Source organism: Typopeltis vanoorti, chromosome 14 (genome assembly GCF_054136105.1).
Source record: "Typopeltis vanoorti isolate ZY-2024b chromosome 14, IOZ_Tvanoo_1.0, whole genome shotgun sequence".
Classification (NCBI taxonomy): domain Eukaryota; kingdom Metazoa; phylum Arthropoda; class Arachnida; order Uropygi; family Thelyphonidae; genus Typopeltis; species Typopeltis vanoorti.
In genome coordinates, this window is record NC_143562.1 from 80,104,878 (window position 1) to 80,129,534 (window position 24,657).

The following is a 24,657-nucleotide window of genomic DNA, read 5'->3' on the forward strand; positions in this document are numbered from 1 at the left end:
TGCATTCCGCCATGCATACATATCGCACTCAGGACATCGAATCAATTTCGAAAAGTCTATGTCGCCAATGCTACTTGACTTTCACGACATTCACCTAGTAGCACCAGTTGACGCCCAAGTAGATGATCTCTTAACCTCCTCACAAGAAAAATATGTTATATAAAGACACTAAATGCTCTAAAAACATGAAAATCTATCATGATATACTATAAAACACTAATTTTCTAAGGAAAAAATACAATAAAACAGATAAAAATCACCAATTTTACACGAGGTCAAAATTACACTGACAACTCACAATATAACCTCGAACTCAAATACACAGATAAATAAGATATAAATAAATAAAATAAAAAATTTTAAAACTGAATAAATCTTTTTTTATACATAAGTATAAATAATATACCAATGTTTTTAAAAAAAGACAGCAGAACTACATCAAATGTTTCTCTATAGACCTGTTGTCTTAAGGTTTTCTTGTATTGTTGTTCTGCCATCATGTTCTGGATTTTATACGGGTTGGATGGGTCTTCCAGATTCTAGAAATTACATCATTCTTGTTGAGGTTAGGATGATGAATCAGCATCTCACTTCCTTGAATTTTCTTTCAAACCAGGTTTTGGTGTGGCGTAGGGACTTGGTGCTTTTCCAGTTAATTCTGTGGCATGTTTGAAGTGCGTGGTTTGGCAGGCCTTTACCATAACAAAGGAATTTAATATGGCATTTGTGTTCATTTTTTCTTGTTGGAAATGTGTGCTCTGTTTCTCCTATTGTAGGATAAGTTGCAGGTCAGGAAGAGGATCTTTGGATGAGCTGAGTATACATTTTAATTTTGTTGAAGGTCTGAAAGTTGCCTTAATGTTGTAGTGTTCTATCTGTTTTTTTCTGATATTCCTCTAATGTGGTATGGCATTTTTGTATTCTTTTTACCTTTCACGGCGTTATTGTAGAAGATCGTGTGAAATGTCTTTTTTGTTGTAGTCATTTTTTATAATGGGTTGGCTGATGATTTCATATTCCTTCTTTAGTGCCCTCATCGGAGTAAATTGTTAGGGGCTCTATGTTTGAGAGTGCTAATGACCTCTAGCTTTTGTGTTGGATAGTGGTATGAATCCTTGTGTAAGTTGGTCTGTGTGTGTGTGTGTAGGTCTGAGGAATTGCTGGCGTGGTTGGCTGAATGGTTAGCATATCCGCTCTCCAACTAACAGGTTGTGGGTTCGAATCCTGCCATGGGTATTTGATGATTATCTTCAGGTGGGAGTGGGAGATGAATTGATCATGCTATTTTGATGATTATCTTCAGGTGGGAGATGAATTTCATTGCCAGGTGCGAGAACACCGTCCCACTTATTAGAGGCCTGAAGTGATTTGAACAAGTTCCAAGTTGGGTCTCTAGAGCAGAGTTTCTGGACTAAATAAAAAAAAAATTTTTTTAAAAAGATTGCAAATATATATATATATATATATATATATAAATTGATAAAAATGAAAAATCCTTAGTCCACTCATAATACAAATGTATATAAGTTTACTAAAAACCGTTTGTAAGTGGGAACCATAAAAAAGCATTAAAAAAAAAAGACTGTGAAAGATAGACAGCCTGAGGGAAAATGCGCGACAAGTACATCTAGAAAAAGGAAGAGAGTCATTTTCAATCTCAATGGTCAATTGGATAAGTTCGTGCTATTTGTTTAGGTAGTTTAGGAATGTATTTAATGTTTGGCAGCCGTGGGGCCAGATGACGAATATACCATCAACATATCCGAAACAAATTTTGCGCTTTAGACCTGCTGAATCTAGAACTCATTGCTCAAAGTCTTCCATATAAAATGTATCCATAGGGGAGAAAGTGGTGAACCCATGGCCTTCCTACTTTCTGCAGGAAGAAATGTAACAATTTTATTATTATTATTTTCACAAGAAGTCAGGTTAGAATAAACAATTAACAAAACAGTTAGATTTCATTTACTTTTGTGTAATATCATGTAGCTTGCTTCTTATTCATATGGAAAATACTGTTCTATCAGTCTTCTGTAAATTACTAATTATTATCTTATTATATTTCTGCGTGTGTGTGTGTAATCTTTTTTTTAAATTTTTTTTTATTTTATTTATTTTTTGTAAATTAGGAACTTGTAGCCATTTGATATCTACTTCTGCTATGGTGATGGAGAAGTAGATAGGTTTACCTGACAGTGACCTTGATATAGAGGTTGAAAGTAAGGGTAAGACAAGGATATACATTATCTCCACTCTTCTTCATCTATATGGACAGAGATGGGGATTTAGACTTGCTGAGGCCCTAAGCTATACAAAACCCAGAGACCCCCCTACTGTTTTAAATTACATCAGCTGGTCTTTTTGTCTTTTTGTTTTTTTATTTGAGGCCCCGGCAGATTGTGAGGCCCTAAGCTGTAGCTTTTTTAGCTTATACGTAAATCCAGCACTGTATATGGATCACATTATGAAAGAAAGCGACATTAGAATTGGACATGTCAAACGTAGTTCTTTGTTTTAAGCAGACAATGATAATGTACTCCTAAATACAAATAGTACAAGCCTCCAGGATTCTCTAAATTGAATAATAGCTGTAACAAATTTGGCATGAGGGTTAGCAGTAGAAAGACCAAAACTAAGAAAATAGACAGAAACACTGAACACATCAATTGCATTCTGAATAGAGAGTCTATAGAATAAGTAAAATATTTCAGCTATTTAAGCACAGTTTTTAGTGAAAATGGAAAGTTAAATCTTGAAATAGACAACAGAATAAACAAGCTGGTAAAGTAGGTAGCCAGCAGAATTAAATTTATATGAAATAAGGGAAAAATTAGCCAAAACATCAAATTACTAAAATACAAGACGGTGAACAAAACCAGTTTTCAGTTATGGATCTGAGAGTTGGGTTAGAAATAAAGCACTTGATCAAAGAGTAGAGACCAGAGATATGAGGGTTCTGAGAAAAATTAGGGGTGTAAACTAATGGCAGCAATGGCAGAATCATATTAAAGGTGAAATATTATTATTATTGTTATTATTATTACTACTGTTCGTGTAGTTAGCCTAGTGGCTATGTGCTTCGCAACCGTATGCCTGGGAAAGGAGTGTCCTGGGTTTGATTCCCGTCGCAAACGTGATGAGCTTAAGGATCTTTCTCAGACATAGCCAAGTTAGTCGGTCTTGGGCATGGACAAGACCGGCTAACTTGGGTAAGACCGGGTTCACGGAGCCAGTTTGCCGCAAGCAGGCAAACTGGCTCTGTGAACCCACACAGCTACAGCTATAGAATATACTGGGAGGCATAGGGCTAGTCATCTTCTCCTTCGGACAGATATGATAAGAAGGGCTTAGATAGCCTTGTAACTGGCTTGTTACAAAGCCAGTGTTAAAAATGGTAATAATCAGTTACATGAAGAGTATAAAGAACAAGCCTTGTAACTGGCTTGTTCTTTATACTCTTCATGTAACTGATTATTACCATTATTCATCCTGTATTCTGTCCAAAGTATCTTCTTCCAGATTTTATTATTATTATTATTATTAAGGGGTGCTTAAGGGTCAAAGCTGTATAACTGAGAGGAGACCTCCACATAGCCTTTAAAGGAATGTGGAGAACCGACCAGGGCTTCTGACCTAATGTCCAATCCTCACCTTCTCGTGGTGCACCCTGTTGGGTATCTACTTGGATACTGAACGAACGAGGATGGGCTAGCAATTTGGGATTTAGCCGACAAATTGTATTCTTATTGGTGAAACCAAAATAAAAAATGATGGTACAACATGACAAAATTTCATGCCGGCTGGGGCATCGCCTGGTTAAACAAGGCCCCCATTGTTTTCGCCAGGGAACCAGGGCGAACAGCAAAAAGAAAAGTCAGCTACTGGAACAAATCTGAAAACAAACCCCAACTCAACATCACCAGAGTTAAAGATCGGTACTATCAACGTAAGAAGCCTGAATGGCAAAGAAATGAAGCTAGCTGAGGAATTAGATAAGTACCAGATCGACATAATAGGGGTGACTGAAACAAAAAAGACCAAAACTGGTGAGATCTTTCTGAGCAATAAATACAAAATGTTATATTCAGGCAATGACAATCAAGGAAAAGAAGGAGTAGCCATAGTATTCAACACAAAATATGAGGCTAATCTTCTTGAATGGCAGTCAGTCTCAAGTAGAGTAATGTGGGCAAATATGAGAATGGGGAACTGGACAATGAGACTTATTTGTGTCTATGGTCCCACAAAAGGTTCTACTAAGGTAGAAGTGGAGGAATTTTTTGATGCTTTAGAAAAAGCAACTGACACAATGAAAAAGGAAAAGTTGGTCCTTGTTGGTGATCTAAATAGCAGAGTAGGAAATGATTGTGAGACATATAAAAATATTTTGGGGAAAATTTGGAGAAAAGAGCAAAGCTAATAATAATGGCAAATATCTGTTGGATTTCTGCTCAGGACATGGACTGGTTATTACTAACACCATGTTCCAACATAAAAATGTGCACAAATTCACATGGAGAGAAATGGCTAGGAATAAGAAAAGTCTCATTGACTATGTTTTTGTTGATAGTGATGTTTTCTCCCTGGTGCAGGAGAAAAGAGTGTACAGAGGATTTGAAATTGGAAGTGATCACTATTTAGTCTTGAGCAAGATAAAATTGAATTTCATATTGAAAAGAATAACATGCAAGAAAGTTTTAAAGCGAATAAAAGTTGAGTAGCTCTCAGATGTGAACTGTAGACTAAAATACAGAAAGATTATTGAAAAGAAAATGAAAGAGTTTGAGAACAGGAATCAAACCTTGGAGATTCAGTGGCAAACTCTGAAGGAAACGTTGATTGATTCTGCCAGAGAGGCATGTGGTGAGGTTGTGTGCAAGGATAAAAAAATCTGAACTCCCTGGTGGACACAGGAAGTTAAAGAGGCAGTGAAGGAAAAGAAGAAAGCATATCAAAAGTTCCTGGCAAATAAGTCAGCTTTTACTCTTACAGAATACAGAGACAAATGTAAGAAAGCTAAACAGTGTGTAAAACTAGCTAAACAAAAGTCATGGGAGGACTTCGGCAAGAATATAGAAAATAAATATCAAGAAGGTGGCAAAATATTCTGGAGGTTGTTGAAGAAGCTTAGGAATGGAGGAAAGAGTGCTGTAAAAGGAGTTAGAGATGATAAAGGTGACATGAAAACAGGAGAAAAAGATATACTTGAAGTATGGAGTAATTACTTTGAAAAACTGCTAAATGAAACAAGCAGTGATGACAGCACAGTGATAAAAAACACTGACCAGGCATGCAGTCAGGAATACATATCCATACTTGAAGTAGAAAAAGCCATCAAAGGCTTGAAATGTGGAAAGGCAGCAGGAGTAGATGATATTCGACCAGAAATGCTGAAGTATGGTGGTATAAGAGTCTTACAGTGGCTGCACTGCATAGTTCAGAAAGCCTGGACTGAGGGACGAATTCCCGATGATTGGAGTAGAGCTCTCATAGTACCCATATATAAAAAGGGAAATAAAACTGCATGTGAGAATTACAGAGGTATTTCCCTACTGAGTGTTCCTGGCAAGATCTATGCAAGTATACTTGAGAAACGGTTGAGAAGAATTGTGGAAGAAAAGCTTGGTAAAGAACAAGCTGGATTCAGGCCAAATAGAGGCTGTCAGGATCAGATCTTCACTTTACGACAAATAGTCGAGAAAGCATGGGAATATAACAAAGATCTGTATTTAAGTTTTGTCGATTTGGAAAAGGCATATGACAAGGTGCCAAAAGAGAAGCTATTCAATACGCTGCAGTTATATGGTATCAATGGAGCATTATATCAAGCAATTCTTAGTCTTTGAGTTGGAAGTCAGCAGTTAGAATTGAAGGAAGTACAGGAAGATGGTTTAATGTTAAATCTGGTGTGAGACAAGGATGTACATTATCCCCTCTGTTATTCATTATCTATATATATCACATTATGAAGGAAAGTGGTATTAAACCTGATATCAAAATTGGAGATGTTAATGTCAGCTCTTTGCTTTATGCGGATGATGTTATACTTCTAAATAAATCCGCTACAAGTCTGCAAGATTCTCTGACTAAAGTGAATAGCTGTTGTAATAGATATGATATGAAAGTCAGCAATAAAAAGACAAAGACAATGAAAATAGGCAGAATCATTGAAAATGTCAACTGTGCTGTGAATGGAAAACCTGCAGAACAAGTAAAACATTTCAGCTATTTAGGCACGATTTTTACTGAAGATGGTAAATTAAATATAGAAATAGACAACAGAATCAGCAAAGCTGGTATGGTGGGAAGTCAGTTGAATAAATTCATATGGAATAAGAAAGAAATTAGTCATAACACTAAATTAGCTGCATACAAGACAGTGTTCAAACCAGTTTTAACTTATGGATCTGAGAGCTGGGTCAGAAGTAAAGCACTTGACCAAAGACTAGAGACCACAGATATGAGAGTCCTGAGAAAGATTATAGGCGTGAACAGATGGCATCAATGGCAATATCATATTAAAAATGAGGATATTAGGAAAGAACTTGACATTGTCAACATCCTGGAATGCGTTAGCAGAGCTAATCTCAGGTGGTATGGTCACTTAAATAGAATGGGAGAGGAAAGATTAGCAAAACAAGTGTTCTCTGCCAGGTTGGCAGGAAAATGACCCAGAGGAAGACCAAGATATAGGTGGATTGATACAGTACAAAGTGCCTTAGACGATAGAAATATAAGATCTGATAATGTTGGAGTCTTGACAAGTAACAGACTGATTTCGAGGAAAATTGTTGATAGGAATTTAGTAATGATGTAAATTTTTCATGTAGTACTGTCATATCCTGTACATCCCTTGAGGGTACAAGGCAGGAATTTGATGATGATGATGATGATTATTCAGGCCTCAATGGAGTCAAACGACTGATCATGGGAGGTTCTTGCTAAGAAACACGAAGTCTATCATACCACTCCTTAAACTCGCTGACCTTTCTCGCTCTCACCACTCCATCAGGCAATGCATTCCATGCTTCAACCACCCTCCATGCAAAGAAACCACTCCTCACCCTCTTACTCACAGATTCCTTTCATCACTTCCAGGGATGGCCTCTTGTCATTCATGCTGAAACCCCACATTCATCTATTTTATTATTATTAAATACACCTCCAGGAAGTCCAAAGACTCGTTCTGGGGGGGAATGAGTCTTTGGACTCAATCCACCGATTACAACTACATTCATCATCTACACCAATGCCATTTAAAACCGACCACCACCACTATTATTTTCACAGACAATCACAAACTTCCATGCCTACGGCAGGATTCGAACCTGCAGCCTTTTGGCTGGAGAGCGGATACACTAACCACTCAGCCAACTAGGCTGGAAACGTGCACCTACCTTATTCAGATTTTTGGCCTTGGGAATACAATTACACGTTGATGCTGTTATGCATTTTTTTGTCAGTTCCCAGGTAGCATTTATTTCCTTACTGCTGAACTCATCATTACATGGAGACATCTTGGAGCTATAGCTCCAAGATGTCTCCTAAGCTTGTCATAATCACCAGCCTTATAATTCTACATATATTCTTTCCTCACAGAAGTCTGCATATGGCTAGCACAATACAGGTGATCACTTCATGATCACTCTCACCAACTGGAGGAAAGTGCAAAACCCCGCTCACAATCACATTACCACAAAAATTATGAGAACTAAAACTTCTGAATCCTCGCATTCTCTCCTTTACATGCAGCCTGAAATAGTTGTTTCTGAAGAACTCAAATTCGTTTTCCTTATTTCTAAATGCTATCTCTTCATTGCAATCTATACTGCTATAATTAAAATCACTGTTCCTTTGTTCACTAACCCAAGTTATTTATACATTTCTTCATCACCACTGTCCACATTCCCTGGCCTATAGCAACATCCAATTAAAAATGTCTTCCTGTCAACCTCCACCTATGCCTCATAACCAATGCCACCACTATATCCCTCTTTTGTGTCTACCTTATGTGGACATCACTCCTCCTCCTATCATCAGCAGCACTCTCCCCCCCCTTATTGTCTTTTCTATTATTATTGTTATTAAGGGCAACTCCAAGGAGTCTTTAGACTCATCGAGGTAGGCCCTAAACATGTTCAAGAACTATCCAACATTTGGATAGTTCTTGACATGTTTTGAACTTTGCTTTGAACTCATTCACAGTCATGGCAACTTATTTCACTCATTCACTACTCTCCAAGCATAAAACTTAGTTCTAACATCCTTGCTAACTACACTTTACTGAGTTTCCATGGATGGCCCCTAGTTTTCACCTATTCTAAAAAATTTCCTCTGAATTAATCTTGTAAAAACTCCACAGTAGTTTGTATGTCTTGATCATATCACCTCTCTTCTGCCTATCAACCAGTTTCTATAACTCACAAATCTCGAACCTGTTCTACTACGGTTCATTCCATTCTCACAAGGCCAATTCTATCCTCACGAAAAACACAATAGAAATGAAAAATCCTTTCATTTCTATACCCTTTGGGATATCATTTTCATTTAACCATGCTTCACTTATTCCAACGAGCATGGAGCGAATAAACTCAAAAACCATTTCATCACCTAAAACTGAATTGCTATGTTTATTTACAAATGCCAGAAGTATTAGATATTTGTAAATAAACATAGCAATTCAGTTTTAGGTTGATAACCAGTCCTACCTAAACCATTTTGTTGGTTGTGATTTCCCTACCACACCTGCCATTGCCCAATCACTTGTATCATCTGCTTACCACGTATATCTGCTCAGTCTCAACTTCCCCACTCAGATCCTGATCTTTTTCATTTCTATTCTGATCATCCACATACCTACATTACAACATAACTCTCCCTGTCCACCCGGGTTCCCCCCCTTTTCCCTGTTCCTCTGCATTCCCATTCTCTCTTCATCTCTAACACTACTACTGTTTCATTGCCAAGCACTTCTGTCTCTTCAGTACCATTCTCCTGATCTTTCACTTCTGATCTCTTCTTTGCATCACACAATGCACTTCCATCTAGCAACAGTTTATCATGTGCACTCAATATTAGAAAGGAACTTGACATTGTTAGAATTCAATAATGTGTCAGGAGCTAACTTAAGGTGATATGGCCACTTAAATGGAGTGGGTGAGGAAAGGTTAGCAAAACAGGTGTTTGATGTGAAGATGGCAGGAAAGAGACCCAGAGTAACGCCAAGGTCTATGTCGATTGATTCAGTCAGAAGTGCCTTAGGGAGTGCTGACAAGTAATAGACTAATTTGGAGAAAAATTGTTGACTGGAGATTAATAATCATGTAAACTTAATCATGTAGTGCTGTCATAATAACCTGAACAGGGTACATATCAGGAAATTGATGATGATAATTTTTAAAATAAACAGCTCTTTTGTGCTATTTTATGTTTAGTTTGGTTTGAAGTATAATTGTGTATTATCAAAAACCTAAAAGAACATCTTATTTTAAAACAGGACATCCTCTTAAACGATGACTTCTAAGGCCAGAACAGGCAATGCTAGGCCTAAATCCTTGATATGCATGATGATGATTATGAAAACTACAGCTGAATACTGTTTTATGAAACAATAAATCTTAATTGACCTGTCAGTAATGTTTTATTTCAATAGATAAAATTCTTACATTCCTCATCTTTGAGGAGTGGAAACAAGAATTTTTTTTTACACAAAAAATGTTAAAAGATGCAAGGAAGCTGTAAGAATTTTTTATAACAAAAAGTGGTGTATCTCTTTAAAATTTCTGAAAGCAAGTGTTTTAAGTAAAAAATGATAACTTCATATACTACTTTCTTTATTCAAAATTCAAAATAAAACAGTATTGACCTGTCAATACTATTTTATTTCAATAACTAATATTCTTGTGCTCCTCATACCAGTGGGGAGGGGCAGGAGAAAGAATTGTTTTACAGAAAAGGGATAAGAGAGATGCAAGGAGGCTGCAAAAAAATTTTTATTACAAAAAGGGCATGCATCTCTTTAAAAATTTTAAAAACAACTGTTTTAGGTACAGTTACTTAATAAATAAAATGATAACTTCATATACTTATTTCTTTATTCAAAATTCTATCTTACCATTCAGATGTTTAAAGTTCCAAATGAATTTTCTGTCTTCATCATTAAAAAGCTTGCAATCATCTTCATTCTTAAGAACAGAATCAACAATATACCTGAAATTCTTTAGGTAATATGGTATATGGATGTCTTTCTTTATGTGTGTCACTGATGTTTCATGTTCTGATTTCAGTACTGTACCATCTGTGCTATGAATATGTTGCTTATCTTGTTCATTCCAAACATTTGCTATTTGATGCAATTTTTTAACATGATCTAACTTAAAAATGTTACTATCATTGACATCGGTTTCATCATTCACATTATCATTATTATTCTTGCTCCGTGAATTCTCAAATTTAACTAATCTTGCATCATCTAAACTCTTTTGCTGATTGCTTTTTTCAACTACCGAAACTAAATCTTCAGAAAAATTAGATGCCTCTAAGAAAACAGTTTCATTAGATCTAAAATTCTCTATGTTTTCATTTACTGTACTTATAGTATAACTGCAAGCCTTGTTAATATATTTCCTCTTAATTGTTCTACTTTCTTTGGAAAGCATTTTGGTAGTATTTAAACATATATTCATAGTTAGAGAGGCATCATTATCATCTGTTTGATTATCTGTAGCATGAACATCCAAAGAATCTTCTGCTCTCATACTATTATTCTGCCTATCTCTCTCTGATGATTGTTGCTTCAGAGAAATCCTGTGAGTGAGTGAAAGCTTTTGTCTCTGTTTCCCACTTCTCAGATAATAGCGATTATTTTCCTCTGTAAATAAAGAACTTTTGGAATCGATTCTACCATGTTGATTTTCAATATTTGTCCCAAAGCTGGATACAGCTATAGCATCCTCTTTATCAACAACATCTCCATTAGTTTCTTCTAAGCAAAGCTTTTGTGTATCATCAAAACTTGCCTTTGAAGGCATCGAAATAACCTTTTGAAATATGGATACAGCATTTGTCTGTAATTTTGATTCCATTATCTGTCTATAACATATTCAATGAATGCTTCTGTCGATTACATATGGATATATTTCTTAACAAACAATGAATATATATAAAGGATTTCACACCCAGCTCTGTCATAATTTCCAAAGGATAATAAATATATCTTCAAATCCATATATGGAAGGTAGAACATGCCTGTGAATGCAAGTTGCCTGCTGAAAGAGAAGGAGAGGGGAGAAATGAGTAAATAAACATATGTAAAATTATATTTCTTACGAAGTGAAATAAAAAGTAATGTCATGACTGAATTTTTACAAGCAATATGTACTATCTGGCTTGAATTCTTAAACACTACTAATTCTGCCTTTCGTTAAATTTTACGAAGGTTCCATCCTTATGGCCATTATGATTTTTTTTTAATTGATTTTAAAAAACAGAAATTATTTTTTTATTTTTTGTTCACATTTTTGGCCTAGTTATCATCTGTCTGTATGAAGATCATATGAAACACTCTGGAAAAATGCTTTGTGAGTGGTATAACAGAGAACAGAAACTGGAGTTAAGAGAAAGGAAGAGAGCAAGAGGGGAGGAATAAGGAAAGAGTATTATGCAGTGATTTCATAAGATACATATCTGATGAGGGAGAGATGAAACTATGTTTTCCAGTTGTGAAAATGAACAATGTTAGTGATGCTATCAACTTGCAATAAAAAAAAGTGAAAGATCTGATTGTTTGGCAAGCATGAAGGATTAGAGAGATCACAAGTACAGAATGAGTTAGGATAACAAAGAATTTTTTATTAGTCATTACAAATTTAAAAACATGTACCAATTAGTTTTACTCACACCAAACTGGTGGCTTCAGGGCTCATAAAAAGCACATAAAAATAGATAACCACATAGTTGTTCAAATGCTGAAATTCCTTTTTTATAATATAAACAAATTCATCCTAACAAAGCTGCAGAGTTGCATGGTGTCAGCTGTCACCTGGTAAAGACTGAAGATAATTGTTGGAAAAATTGTAATCTGATGTTTTTAAAGGATCTGTGAGATTTCTGGATGTCGATCAATACAAGTCCTTGGTTTCTATTAAGTGATGCTTGTGATGGATAACTGTCACAGATTCTTTGTGAAGCTTAGGGAAAAATTTTCTTCTAAATATGGCATAATGGAAACGTCTACTGTATGGCTAGTGGTTGAAGTGTCATGGACTAGACCAGATCTTTCTTCTGTCTCACCTCAAGAACATTATTATTATTACATGACACCTCCAAGGAGTCCAAAGACTCATTGAGGGAGGGCACCCACTCCAGTTCTCTGCCTCCACGTCAACCACCATTCTTTCCCACGTGGCATTTAATTATTTACATTAATATTAGTATTTAATATTTTTTTTTATTATTTAAGTATGAGTGAAAAGAGACAAAACAAACAAAACACTGTTGGAGTAACAAAAAAACGGAAGTGGTTGACATTAGAGAAGAAACTTGAAATTATAAAATGTCACGAGAATGGCGCTACGTTTGCTAAAATAGTACATGAGAATTCAATGAATGAGTCATCTGTACGAAAAATTATTCAGAGCAAAGAAAAGATTAAACAACATGGAATGAGCACCGCTTCTTATATATCAAAAGTGATCATGATAAATCGATCTTCTACAATGGAAAATATGGAACGCCTTCTAATGATCTGGATTGAAGATTGAAAAAGATTTCTTTGAGTCAAATGATAATCCAGGCAAAAGCAACAAGTCCATATGACAAAATAAAAGAAAATGAAAGCAAAAATGAAGGAGGTACAACCAGTGAAACTTTTATAGCAGGTCGCGGGTGGTTCTACAGTTTCAAAAAGCATATGGGACTGCATAACGTAAGAATCCAAGGTGAAAACGTAAGTGTTGACACTAAAACTACAGAATTATTCCCCAATGAATTGAAGGAGCTTATTGAGAAGGAAGGCTACACAGATGATCAAATTTTTAACGCTGACGAGACTTGTTCTGGAAAAGAATGCCATCGCACACATTTCTAGCAGAGAAGGAAAAAACACAAGATAGGTATAAAGTGTCAAAAGACCGATTGACACTTTTACTAGGAGGTAATACATCAGGTGATTTAAAATTGAAGCCACTGCTAGTGTACAGAGCAGAAAACCCAAGAGCGCTTAAGGACTTTACAAAGAACAATTTACCTGTTCATTGGCGTTCAAATAAAAAATCGTGGGTGGCTCGTTCAATTTTCGAAGACTGGTTTAAAACTTGTTTTTGCCTTGAAGTTAAAAGCTATTGTAAAAAGAATTCCTTTTAAAAATTTTCTTTTATTAGACAATGCGCCAGGCCATCCAACTCTATTGACTGACTTAGATGAAAATGTCAAGATTCATTTTTTCCCTCCAAACACAACATCAAATCTGCAGCCGATGGATCAAGGCGTTATCTCCACTTTCCAGGCTTACCATTTAAGAACTTTTGCTCAAGCAATGAAAGCTGCAGCAGAAGAAGATTCTTGGACTTTGAGTGAATTTTGGAAGAAATTTAACATAAAAGATGCCAAATATTTATGAATCTTCGCAAGATGTGACTCGAAGCAACATGAGAGCCGTATGGCATAATATCTTGCCGCATTGTTCAAAGGACTTTGTTGCTTTTATAACACAGAAATCTCAACAGAAATTGTGCAGATGGGCAAAGATCTTGGTTTTACAAGTTTCGATTGTAACAATATGAACGAATGTATTGATTCTCATTCAAATGATCTGGATGATGAAACCCTTTTGGAGTTGGAACAACAACGAGCCTATGAAGCAGAAGAAGACGAAGATGACCCCACTGATGTCATGGTCGAAGAATTTTCCTTTGCTGACCTTTCAACTTTTGTGAGAAAAATCGACAAAGCATCCGACTTTCTCATAAATGCCGACCCGAATTTGGAAAGAGGTATCAAAGTGAGACAAAGTTTCAATAATGTCATCAAATGCTACAGAGATCTAGTACTTGAAGAGACAAAGAAGACAAGGATGGTTCAATGAACACTAAAAGACTACTTTAGTAAAACGTAAATTACTGTACGCTAATATTGAAGCAATATTTGTTTTGTTTTCTACAACTTTTATATCAGATTAAAAGGATTTTATTTGTTATTCAGTTAATAAAAATAACATTTTTTTTTTTCATTTTTAAAGATTTTTATTATCCTAAATTTTTGTGATAAACAAATTAAATTAAAAACCTTTATAAATAGACCTCGAACAATGCGGTTTTGCATAGCGCGGACTCTTCTTGGAACCAATTAACCGCGTCATACAAGGTATTCCTGTATTTTTTATCATAGCAGCAATACAGTGTGCAGTCTTTGCAATACATGCAATGTGCCCTTATTCAACACATTCGTCACCTTATCATAAAACATAAGCAGATTGCTAAAACAAGACATACCCTTCAGAAACTCATGCTGGCCATCATAGAGAATCTTATGTTCATCAAACCAATCCTGTATTCTATTTCTAACCAATTTTTCCAACACTGACCACAACTGCAGATATACAGACCAATCTATAATTGGAAACTTCTGTTCTCAAACAATGCTTGTGGAGAGGTATTATTTTGCATTCTTTCCACACCTTAATAATCTTACACACTGCAACGCTCTCACATTCTTGCACATCCTTTAAAAATACATGGTGATATGTCATTCAATCCCACAGCCTTATTAACGTCTAACCTGAGCAACACTTGATATACCTCCAATTCTTTCTTGTTTAATTCTCCCAATTCTTGCCTTCTTTCTACATGTTGCACGGCATCATTCACACCACTATGATACACACTGATCAAGCATTAATTAAATAACCACTATATCATTTGCTATGATTACTCTGCTACCATACTATCCACCATCATCAACCTGCCATAATTATTTTACCTCTTGCTTGCCACATAGCAGAAAAACTCCCTTATATTAGCTTTGACCTGACTGGCAATCTCCTCTCATATTCTACTTTTTCTTTTTTAATCATGCTTGTCACTTTTCTGCTCTGAACTTTATATTCTTCATGCTTCTGTTCACTGCAAACTGTCTTGTACTTCCACCATAATAACTTCTTTTATAACACTGTTCATCCATCTAACTCCTACCCTATTTACTCACTTAACTCTTGGTGTGCAGTTAAGCATTGCTTGTGTTAGATACTGCCTTATCATTTCCCATGCACTATCAACATGTTTTCTACATAATTCATCAACCCAATGTATTGATGCTAGTTGACTATAGAGCTTCTCATAATCATCTACCTTATAGTTCCACATACAGACCTTCTCGATAACAAGTTTTTTCCTGTTTGGTGTGACTACCTTCCAAACCAATACCTCATGATCCCTTTCATCAACAGATGGCAGTGTTGATACCTCATTCACAACCACATCCTGTGAGGATATCACCAAATTTAACACCGATAAATCCCAATCCACATTCCTATAATTAAAATCTCCCATTAGGAACATCTTCCTTTAATCTGCCCAACTAATTTCTCTAAACATTTCACAATCAATAATCCCTGGACTAAAAAAAAGACAGACGGATTGTGTTGATGGGATGGCCTCAAAGACTGGAGAATTTTTATGCTTGTATACTAATGTATGGAGTATCAGAAATAAAGGAGCTGAGTTCATAGCATTGACTGAATCAGTATGCCCAAAGATAATAGTCATAAGTGAAACTTGGTTGACTGAGAATGATATACTGTCAGGATTTAAAAATGCTTCGAGAGTCAAAGTGGAAATGAGTAGTATGTGTGAAGATTTTGAAGCTGTTTGGCATGAAGTTGAGATCAATAGTATAGTATATGTAATAGGATATACTATACTATTGATCTCAACTTCATGCCAAACAGCTTCAAAATCTTCACACATGCTACTAATTTCCACTTTGACTCTTGAAGGACACAATTCCCCTGCTACCATTAACAATACTCCCCCCCCTCCTCTCTTCTTCCTATCCTTTTGGAAAATTCTATATCCTACCATTTCAAATCCTGACAGTATATTATTCTCAGTCAACCAAGTTTCACTTGGTTGACTGGCTGACAATTATCTTTGGGCATGCTGATTCAGTCAATGCTACGAACTCAGCTCCTTTATTTCTGATACTCCATACATTAGTATACAAGCATAACAATTCTCCAGTCTTTGAGGCCATCTCATCAACACAATCCCTCTTTACTCTCTCTCTGCTATGGTACACTTTTCTCTTTGTTCTGACCATTCCAGTTGCCCTGATCCTGACTCTGATTTTCATTCTACACTACATCACTTTGCTCTGCTATAATCACTTCCTCCACTTTATATCCATCCTCTTCCCATTCTTCCACAACCTACTTCTCACTTCTCTCTCTGACTCTAAGTGGTGCTAATTTCATTTTGTAAGGACCCTGTGTACTCTTATTAACCAATAATCGCTGCAAACGACCAACACCAAACATATTCCAATGAATTCCATCAGCTTTGAACCATTCTAACTTCCCTTTGAATTCATTCTGTACATTCAAAAACTGAATACTCTCCAACTAACACAATTCAGCCATTTCATTAAGTATTTTGTTTTCCTCTTCAGTTCACTACTGTCATGTCTGGGCAACAAATTAACCACTTTCCCAATGACAATATTATTCAAGTCATTTGTGCTCACCACTAATTCTGACACCCATTCCTTCCTTCTATACAAAGCATCTGATATTCATTTTCTTGTACCACCTGTAAAACATGTATTGTACACTTTATCTTTTACCACATGTTTAATGATTGAGTCACCATATAAAGCAACCCTATCATCCTTAGATATTTGCTTCTCCTTATTAACTTCCTTGTTATTTACACCAGTTATTTTCTTCTTTAAACATTCAATTTCCTCCTCCATACATTTAAGTTGACTCTTCATTTTCATTAATTCTTGCCTAAGCTCTTCCATGTCACTTCTATTATTACCATCATAAGCACTCCCATCCATTTCCTGAAAGTATCAAATTCTTTGACTTTCTCTCCACAAATAATATTTGAGTCTATTTTTCACAAATGACAGCTATTTGTCTGGTCTAATTTCAAGAATGTCTGTATGCATTTTCATCATCACGAACCATGGGCTCACTGCCCGTCGGTGTCTGATGCCTCCTTCGCTATCTTCTTAAACCTTTCTTTGTCCAGTGCTCAGTGTCGCAGTTTCTGTAAACTCATTCTGCACCAGTCCTTTATGTCATCTATCCATTCTCTGCATGGTCTACCTCCATATTATTATTGATACACACGCACCTCCATGGAGTCTGTAGACTCAAGAGAGGCCCAAAACATTTCCACAATAAGTATCATGCTTCGCTTCAAACTCATTGACTGACAAAAGACTCAAAAATGAGTCTGGCAACCCATTCTGTTCATTTGTCACTAATCAAGCAATAGTTTTCACATCCTTGCTAACCAGTGTTTCCTGATTTCCAGGAATAATAATTATTATTATGAAAGTAAATTTTCTGCCCTCTGACTCCATGGGTATTTCCATAGAGTCAGAAGAATCATCATGGGATATTCACAAACTTTTACACCTATCATACCTCTCCTTAAACTCATTCACTTCGAGGCACAACCAACTAATTCTGGCAATCAATTCCACTCACTCACCACTCAACAAGCAAAATATCTAGTTCACACACCCTTACAACTACACTCTTACACAACTTCCAGGGGTGATCTCTAGTTCTTTCTCTATTCATCATCTATTGAAAAATTTCCTTTGTGTTGATCTTATAGAACACCTTTAATAACTTATAAGTTTCTATCTTGTCCCCCTCTTTTCCACTTATTAACCCACACACCTTCAATCTATCCTTATAAGGAACTTTCAAAGACCTGTTACCAGATTGATCACTCATCTCAGAATTCTCTCCACCACCTCCTGATCCCCAAGAAATCCAGGTGACCAAATCTGTGCACAGCAGTCAAGATGCAACCAAATCACAGCCTTATAAAGAAGGACAATAGCCTCCCTATTTTTACTTGTTAGCATTTTTTCAACATCCAAGTAATCCTTTGAGCTATTTTGCCAACTTTTAGAATATGCCCTCTGAACTTCAACTCTTTGTCCACCACTACCCCCAAGTCCCTAGCCTCATCAATTCCCTGCAATCTGGTATCATGAATGTGATACACAATATGTAACCTTTTCAACCTGGAGTGAATAACCTTACAGTGTGTAACATTAAATAGAGACATATCATCCTTCATTCACAATGCCAATTTATTTAAATTATTCTACAGGATATCTAAATCACCTTTATCAGCTATTGCCCTCCCTAGTTTTGCATCATCAGCAAACAATTAAATATTTGCCCTTCAGTTTTTTCCTATATCATTAATATATATAAATTAAATAGTAGCGGCCTTAGCACAGAACCATGAGGTACTCAACTGGTCACCCTCATTCTCCTAGATTTCACTCTACCATATAGTGGAGAGGATGAGATGTATTTAGCAAAGTAGAGTAGTGTGCCCTCCCATGATGAGTCCTTGGACTCCCTCCTGGAGGTGTCACATAATAATAATAATAATATATTACTCTCTGGTATCTGTCTGTCAGCCATCCCTCATTCATGCTACCAGCTTCATATCCATTCCCATTTGTTCCAACTTTCGTAATAGTTTTCCATGCAGTATTCTGTCAAATGCCTTTGCAAAGTCCAGCATATCATGATATAGCCATTTCTCTTTTCAAATTCTGCTGTCAGTCTATTATAAAAAGTTAGTAAATTAATAAGGTAGGATATACCTAATACAAAGCCATGCTGCCCACCATAAAGTATTGTATTCCTATCCATGCACTACTGGATATTACCTTTAACCAACTTTTCCAATCCTTTAACCACCACTCCTGAGATATTAATTGGTCTATAAGTTGCCACTTCTGCCTTGGAGCCACCTTTGTGTAATGAAACGTATCTTCTTTCCAATTCCTTGGAAATAGACTGCATATGTAATTATAAGAACAGGCTAGGTGGTAATTTGTTATGTCCATATACAAATGCCAGGAGCACCAGAAACAAAGGGGTTGAGTTCAGTGCTTTATTTGAATAGGATGTGGCCTAAGATTATTGGAGTGTACGGATATACTATTTTTAGGAATGACAGAAGAGATTTGAGGTGGGGGGGGGGATAGGAGTACTACTAATGATATCAGATGACTTAAGTCCAGTTAGGTTAGAAAAGCAAGAAAACAATAATGGTAACAATGTCCTATGTAGCGGTGAGTTTGAGGCAATCTGGTGTGAAGTGGAGGCATAATCACTGATAATGTGAATGATCATTATCAGTGACTTTAATTATCCAAACACTGAATGGGTAGAGGGGATAAGAATCTCATGATAAGCATGAATAGGAATTTATTGAACTGTTGCGAGACAACTTTCTCAAGCAGCATGTGAAAGAAGGAACTCGAGGTCAAAGAGTGTTAGATTTGCTCATAGCATCAGAAGGGATCTCTATTAAGAATATGACTATTTTCCCACAAATTGGTGAGAGTGATCATTCTTTCTTGGGAAGTATCTAATTATATTGATGTTCTCCTAAGTTGATGGAAATTATCATCAACTTAGGAGAATACTATATTTAGACCCATATATCAGTTACTGAAAGCAAAAAATGTCAGCAACACATGGGAATCTTTCAAAAAGTGTTTAAATGAGGCAGTATCTAAATGTATCCCTAGTGTTCAAAGAATATATAGGTTGGGAGTAAAATGAGTGTGCAACCTCATTAAGCAAGAGATCAACAAGAAGATGATGATGTGGAAAGAATATTGAGAGAATAAGAGTGAGCAGAGTTATGAAATATATAAAGCTAAGGCCAAAAAAGTAAAGAGTATTATGCAGAAAGCTAAATCAAAGTATGAAAAGAAATTGACTATGCAAGATAAAGGCAATCCAAAAGAATTTTAACATTATGCCACAAGCAAAAGAAAGAATAAATGTGGAAGAATAATTTTACTGAATGCAGATGGTACTCTAGTGTCAGAAGCCAATGAGATTGTTCAATTAATCAGTACTCATTTTGCTAAGATATATCAACCAGGTGTATGTAACATGGTGCACAGTGCTACTGCTACATTGGATGAAGAGTTAGAGGTGCAGGAAAATGAGGCTGAAGAGCTGTTGCATAACCTGGATAAGAATTTGTCAACAGGGACATATAGAATATCAGAACTTTTGCTAAAAGAATGTTCAGCCAAAATGGCTAGGCCTTTCACATGGTTGTACAATTTGAATCTCAGTTTAGGAATGAGACCAGAGGAATGGAAGGAATGTGTGATAGTTCCATTGTACAAGGGTGGTGCAAAAACTGATGTGTCTAACTACTTACTTATTGTGTAATAGTGAAGATTTTAGAGAAGTTGGTAAGAACTCGCATACTGAAATGGGTAGACAAACAAGCTATACTCTGAAAGGAGCAGCATGGGTTTACTAAAGGAAGGTCATGTTGTAGCAATTTGCTCATATATTATAATCAGTACCATCGACAGGGTGTAACATAGAGGCAGCCTGCCTCACGGCGTGGCTTAATAAGGGAGCTCATTCAGCCATATTGTGGTAGGTGCCGTTGCTACGCTAACAATTCCTGTTGGCGTAGCAAGTGCAGAAAGAATTTTTACCAAGTTTAAACTGATTAAAAATTATTTGCGAACAGCAATGGCCCAAAAAAGATTGGTTGGTCTAGCAACAATATCGATAGAGGCGGATATAGCTTACAATTTAAATTTAGAAGAGCTCTTAAAGTTTTATTGTGCGATATCCCCGTACAGCAAACATTTAATTAATATTATTATGTAATCATTTTGCATTAATGTTTCTCTTGTAGTAAAAACAAAATGGCAATTGGAGATTTTCTTATATTTTTGTCTTATAATCTATCAGGAGCGATATTTAATTGTTTGCCTCGGGGCACGATCTAATCTGGCGACAGCCCTGATTATAACAATGTTACAGCAAAGGGAATGGATATACTATGATAATGTTAGATTTTGTAATATCCTTTTTGCCTCTAATTCTACCTCTATTTCCACATCAGCTCCTGTGACATCTGTTATTGCAATATCTCCACCTGAATGATGCTGGACCTTTTGCAAAGTGATAACTTGGAAATTCAACTATTTTGTCTACTTCAATCACCTCCCTACAGCATTCATCAACATTATATTCTACTTTGTACTGCTTGTCTGCTTGCTGATCACTTTTTTTTCTATAAATTTCTTCCAAACACACTTTTCTTGTTTGCAGCTCCTGATTCATTCATCTTGCATGGAAGAATGAATCAGGAGCTACTCACTGATACAAATTAAAAAGCAATGGCCTGGGTTCAGAGTCCTATAGCATACAAATGGTTACGGGTCTTCTCCTGGACTCCATTCCTCCATAATTACTCTCTCAAAAACTATTCCCTGATCATCAGAGTCCTGAAGTAGCTTGAAAAAAAAAGTTCCATGTTTGGTCTCTACAGTAGGGTTTCTAGGGTTATTATTATTATTACTATTATTATTACATAACACATCCAAGGAGGGCACCTACTCTACAACTCTCTGTATCCACCAATTGCAACTACCTTCATACATCAATGCCATCTACCACAGACCACCACCAGTATTTTCACAGACAATCACAAACATCCATACCCACGGTGGGATTAGAACCCGCAGCCTTTTGACTGGAGCGGATACACTAACCACTAAGACAATCAAGCCGGCAAAATATATATTTTTTTAATTAAATAAAAAAATCTCATAAAATCTCATAAAAAATCTCAAAAAATCCCATGAAAAAAACTCATCCATGCAATCCTCTCTGTTATCCTCCAGACTCAAGGTATGCAGTCTGCTACTATTTCCTTCAAACTCCCTTGACCATTTCCCATGCAGTTTCTTATGCTTTATGGTATGGCACTGATCTAAGCAGTCTCCTGAGTTTATCATTATCACAAGCTCTGTAATTCTAAATATAATCAGGTAGAGATTGCATGATCATTTTCTCTTCTTAAATATCCTTGGTACACTATATCTTGGATCAACCTGATTCTTCATGTTGGTCTAAGATATAGTGTACAAGAAAACAGAAGTCAACAATAATATAATTGATGACTTCTGTTTTCTCTTCTCATGAATTTATGCATATTTTTATGTTTAAATGTGATGTTGATAATCAACAGTCTATGTTTTGAGCAGAATGTTAGCTGATACCATTATTATTAGCTTTGCTCTTCACTTATAACTTTCTCAAAACAGTGCTATATATCTGGAATTTATTTCATATTCTGTTACTTCCAACAACAACCAGATGTCAAATATGCTCTCTAATGACCTCAAAAAATTCCTATAGTTCTTTCCTGCTTTACCTCCAAGATCTTGGGTTACACACAAATAATTATCATTATGTCACTTCCATTCTCAAATTTGTCTACATCCCTTACTCAAGTCATTTTCATTCAATGAGTTATGGTGGATACTATACAGTATTCTCATCTTTTTCCTAATCACTAATGCCTGGGTTTAAAAAAATAAATAAATAAATAAACAGCCTCGCCTACTCCCTATATGGGAACAAAAAGGTGTTAGCTGATTTGTGCTAAATGAAATGAATGGTTATAAATACGTACAGAATTTATTTCATTCTCGTAGCCATGGAATATATTTCGAAATCTTTGTTTCCTGATCTTGAATCAATGTTAGCAATCCTGAGTTAAAAAAGTGAGCAAGTGGAATGAATTAAATGAAATAACTCCTGTACATATTTATACCATGCATAACATCATATGATGCGGCATTGCTCAGTACGGAAAAGGAACGGCAAAATACCTGATAGACTACGCTATATACATTTGCACAGTTGCGTTTGGGTATTTAGTCATAATAATAATGACTAACCAATACTTGGGTTATTAAATTTTATATTTAGTTTACGGTTTGTAAAAACAATCCAGTTGTGAATGTTATGAAAGCTTTCAATGATTTTTCTTCCAGGAGAATAACTATTCCCCGGCAAAATACTTCTTATCAGCTTACTTTTCTTAACCTTTACCATATAACATTTGCTATCACATACGCAGCAGGTCTATATTAAATTTACAATTTTATACTCAATGTAAATATAGCATCATATCATAGCAGAGTTCACCAAAAATTTCCCGCTCACTGTTTAAGTACTAACTCACAACGAATACAACACCTTTACACAGAAGGATACGCAACTCCAACTATGGTGGAGCAGATTATAATTCACTAAGAGAAAGTAGTCAGTATAGTGATTGCTCGATAAAAAAGTGTACTAGTTGAGAATGTGACAAAATCCTGTCTTCCTATAGCGAAGATAAAAGATTCCGTTAGAAAGTACAAAGAGAGGGAAGTTTTAAGAGTTCAGAGGTTTGGAAAGTACGAATGATTTGAAAGGCAAGTATGGAATGAGAAAGGATTATGGTGGTATCATTAGAATATGCGAAAAAGAAAAGTTAGAAAGCAAACATTTATTCTCTCGACACCAACTGGCTACGATAACAAATTGGTATGCGAGTCTTGCAGTTCTTCTTCTTCTTAGGTGGCATCTTCGTATTGAAGGTTCGCAATTCTGGATTTAGACATCGCGCTATTTTCTGTCATTTTTTGATGTCGCCATATAGTTTAGATTTCGTTCATTCCAAAACATCGTCTATCCATGTCCTCCTTCTCTTTCTGCTTGTTCTTGTTCCCTCTACCTTTCCTTCTAAAATTACTTTACTCAATTCTCGCTGCCTCCCCCCCCCCTCATTATATGTGCGCCCATTCTCATCTTCCTATTCATGATGTCTCTGACTAGTTGGTTCTTCGTGTTCATCATTCGTAGCACCTCTACATTTGTTATTTATTTCTTCATGAGTTCTTGAGGGCTCTTCTATAGCACCACAACTCGAATGCTTGTATTCGTCTCGTTGTCCATTTATCCAATATCCAGTTTTCACATCCATAATTTAAGACTGGCGACACGTATGTTTTGATTATTCTTAGTTTTGTTTTGCTGTCAATATCGTTTCTGAGGAGGTATCCATTATTCCAGAAGACTGGTTTTGCCATTCTGATTCTGGTTTGTATTTCTTCTTTCATTTTTCATGCCTCTGTGAATATACGAGGTATTCTGAAAAGTTCTCAGCCTCGATCATAGATGACAACATTATCGGCAAGATTTTTTTTTTTAATTAGTACATCTGTCATAAGCATCTACGTGAAATTGCAAGTCATTCTATCAAGTAGTTTGTTTTATACACCTGTCTGAAGTAAAAATGTTGTCTGTATCTCTTGAAATGGATAAAATTGAGTATGGTGCGGTTATAAAATTCTTTGTAAAAGAAGGTTTAACGCCAAAAGAAATTCATTCGAAGTTCATAAAAGTTCATGGGCACTCTTCTCCTTCGTTTTCGACAATTAAGAAATCGGCTATCGAGTTTAAACGTGGCCGTAACAGACTTGAAGATGATGCAATCAGGTATGATCAGATCATGTATCAGGTATGATCCACGTGAAGGGTGTCCAAAAAGTATAACAACACCAGAAATC

At 36.0% G+C, this 24,657-nt stretch overlaps 1 protein-coding gene across 6 annotated transcripts in view; it reads right to left on the bottom strand.

Annotated features, from left to right (window-relative positions):
• The window catches only part of LOC150099700 (fanconi-associated nuclease 1-like), a 346,925-nt gene extending 323,587 nt beyond the window's left edge, over positions 1-23,338 (bottom strand). For 4 of the 6 annotated variants that reach the window (XM_090403994.1, XM_090403995.1, XM_090403993.1 and 1 more), the window contains exons 1-2: positions 23,137-23,274; positions 10,115-11,267 (exon numbers count right to left, since the gene is read on the bottom strand). In XM_090403994.1, the coding sequence (XP_090260120.1) occupies positions 10,115-11,084 (970 nt within the window). In that variant the 5' untranslated portion in view covers positions 11,085-11,267; positions 23,137-23,274. Of the gene's footprint in view, positions 1-10,114; positions 11,268-22,929; positions 23,275-23,299 lie in introns of those variants that run through there. The other 2 variants (XM_090403992.1, XM_090403991.1) reach the window with 2 other exon arrangements.
• Between the last annotated feature and the right edge of the window lie 1,319 nt (positions 23,339-24,657).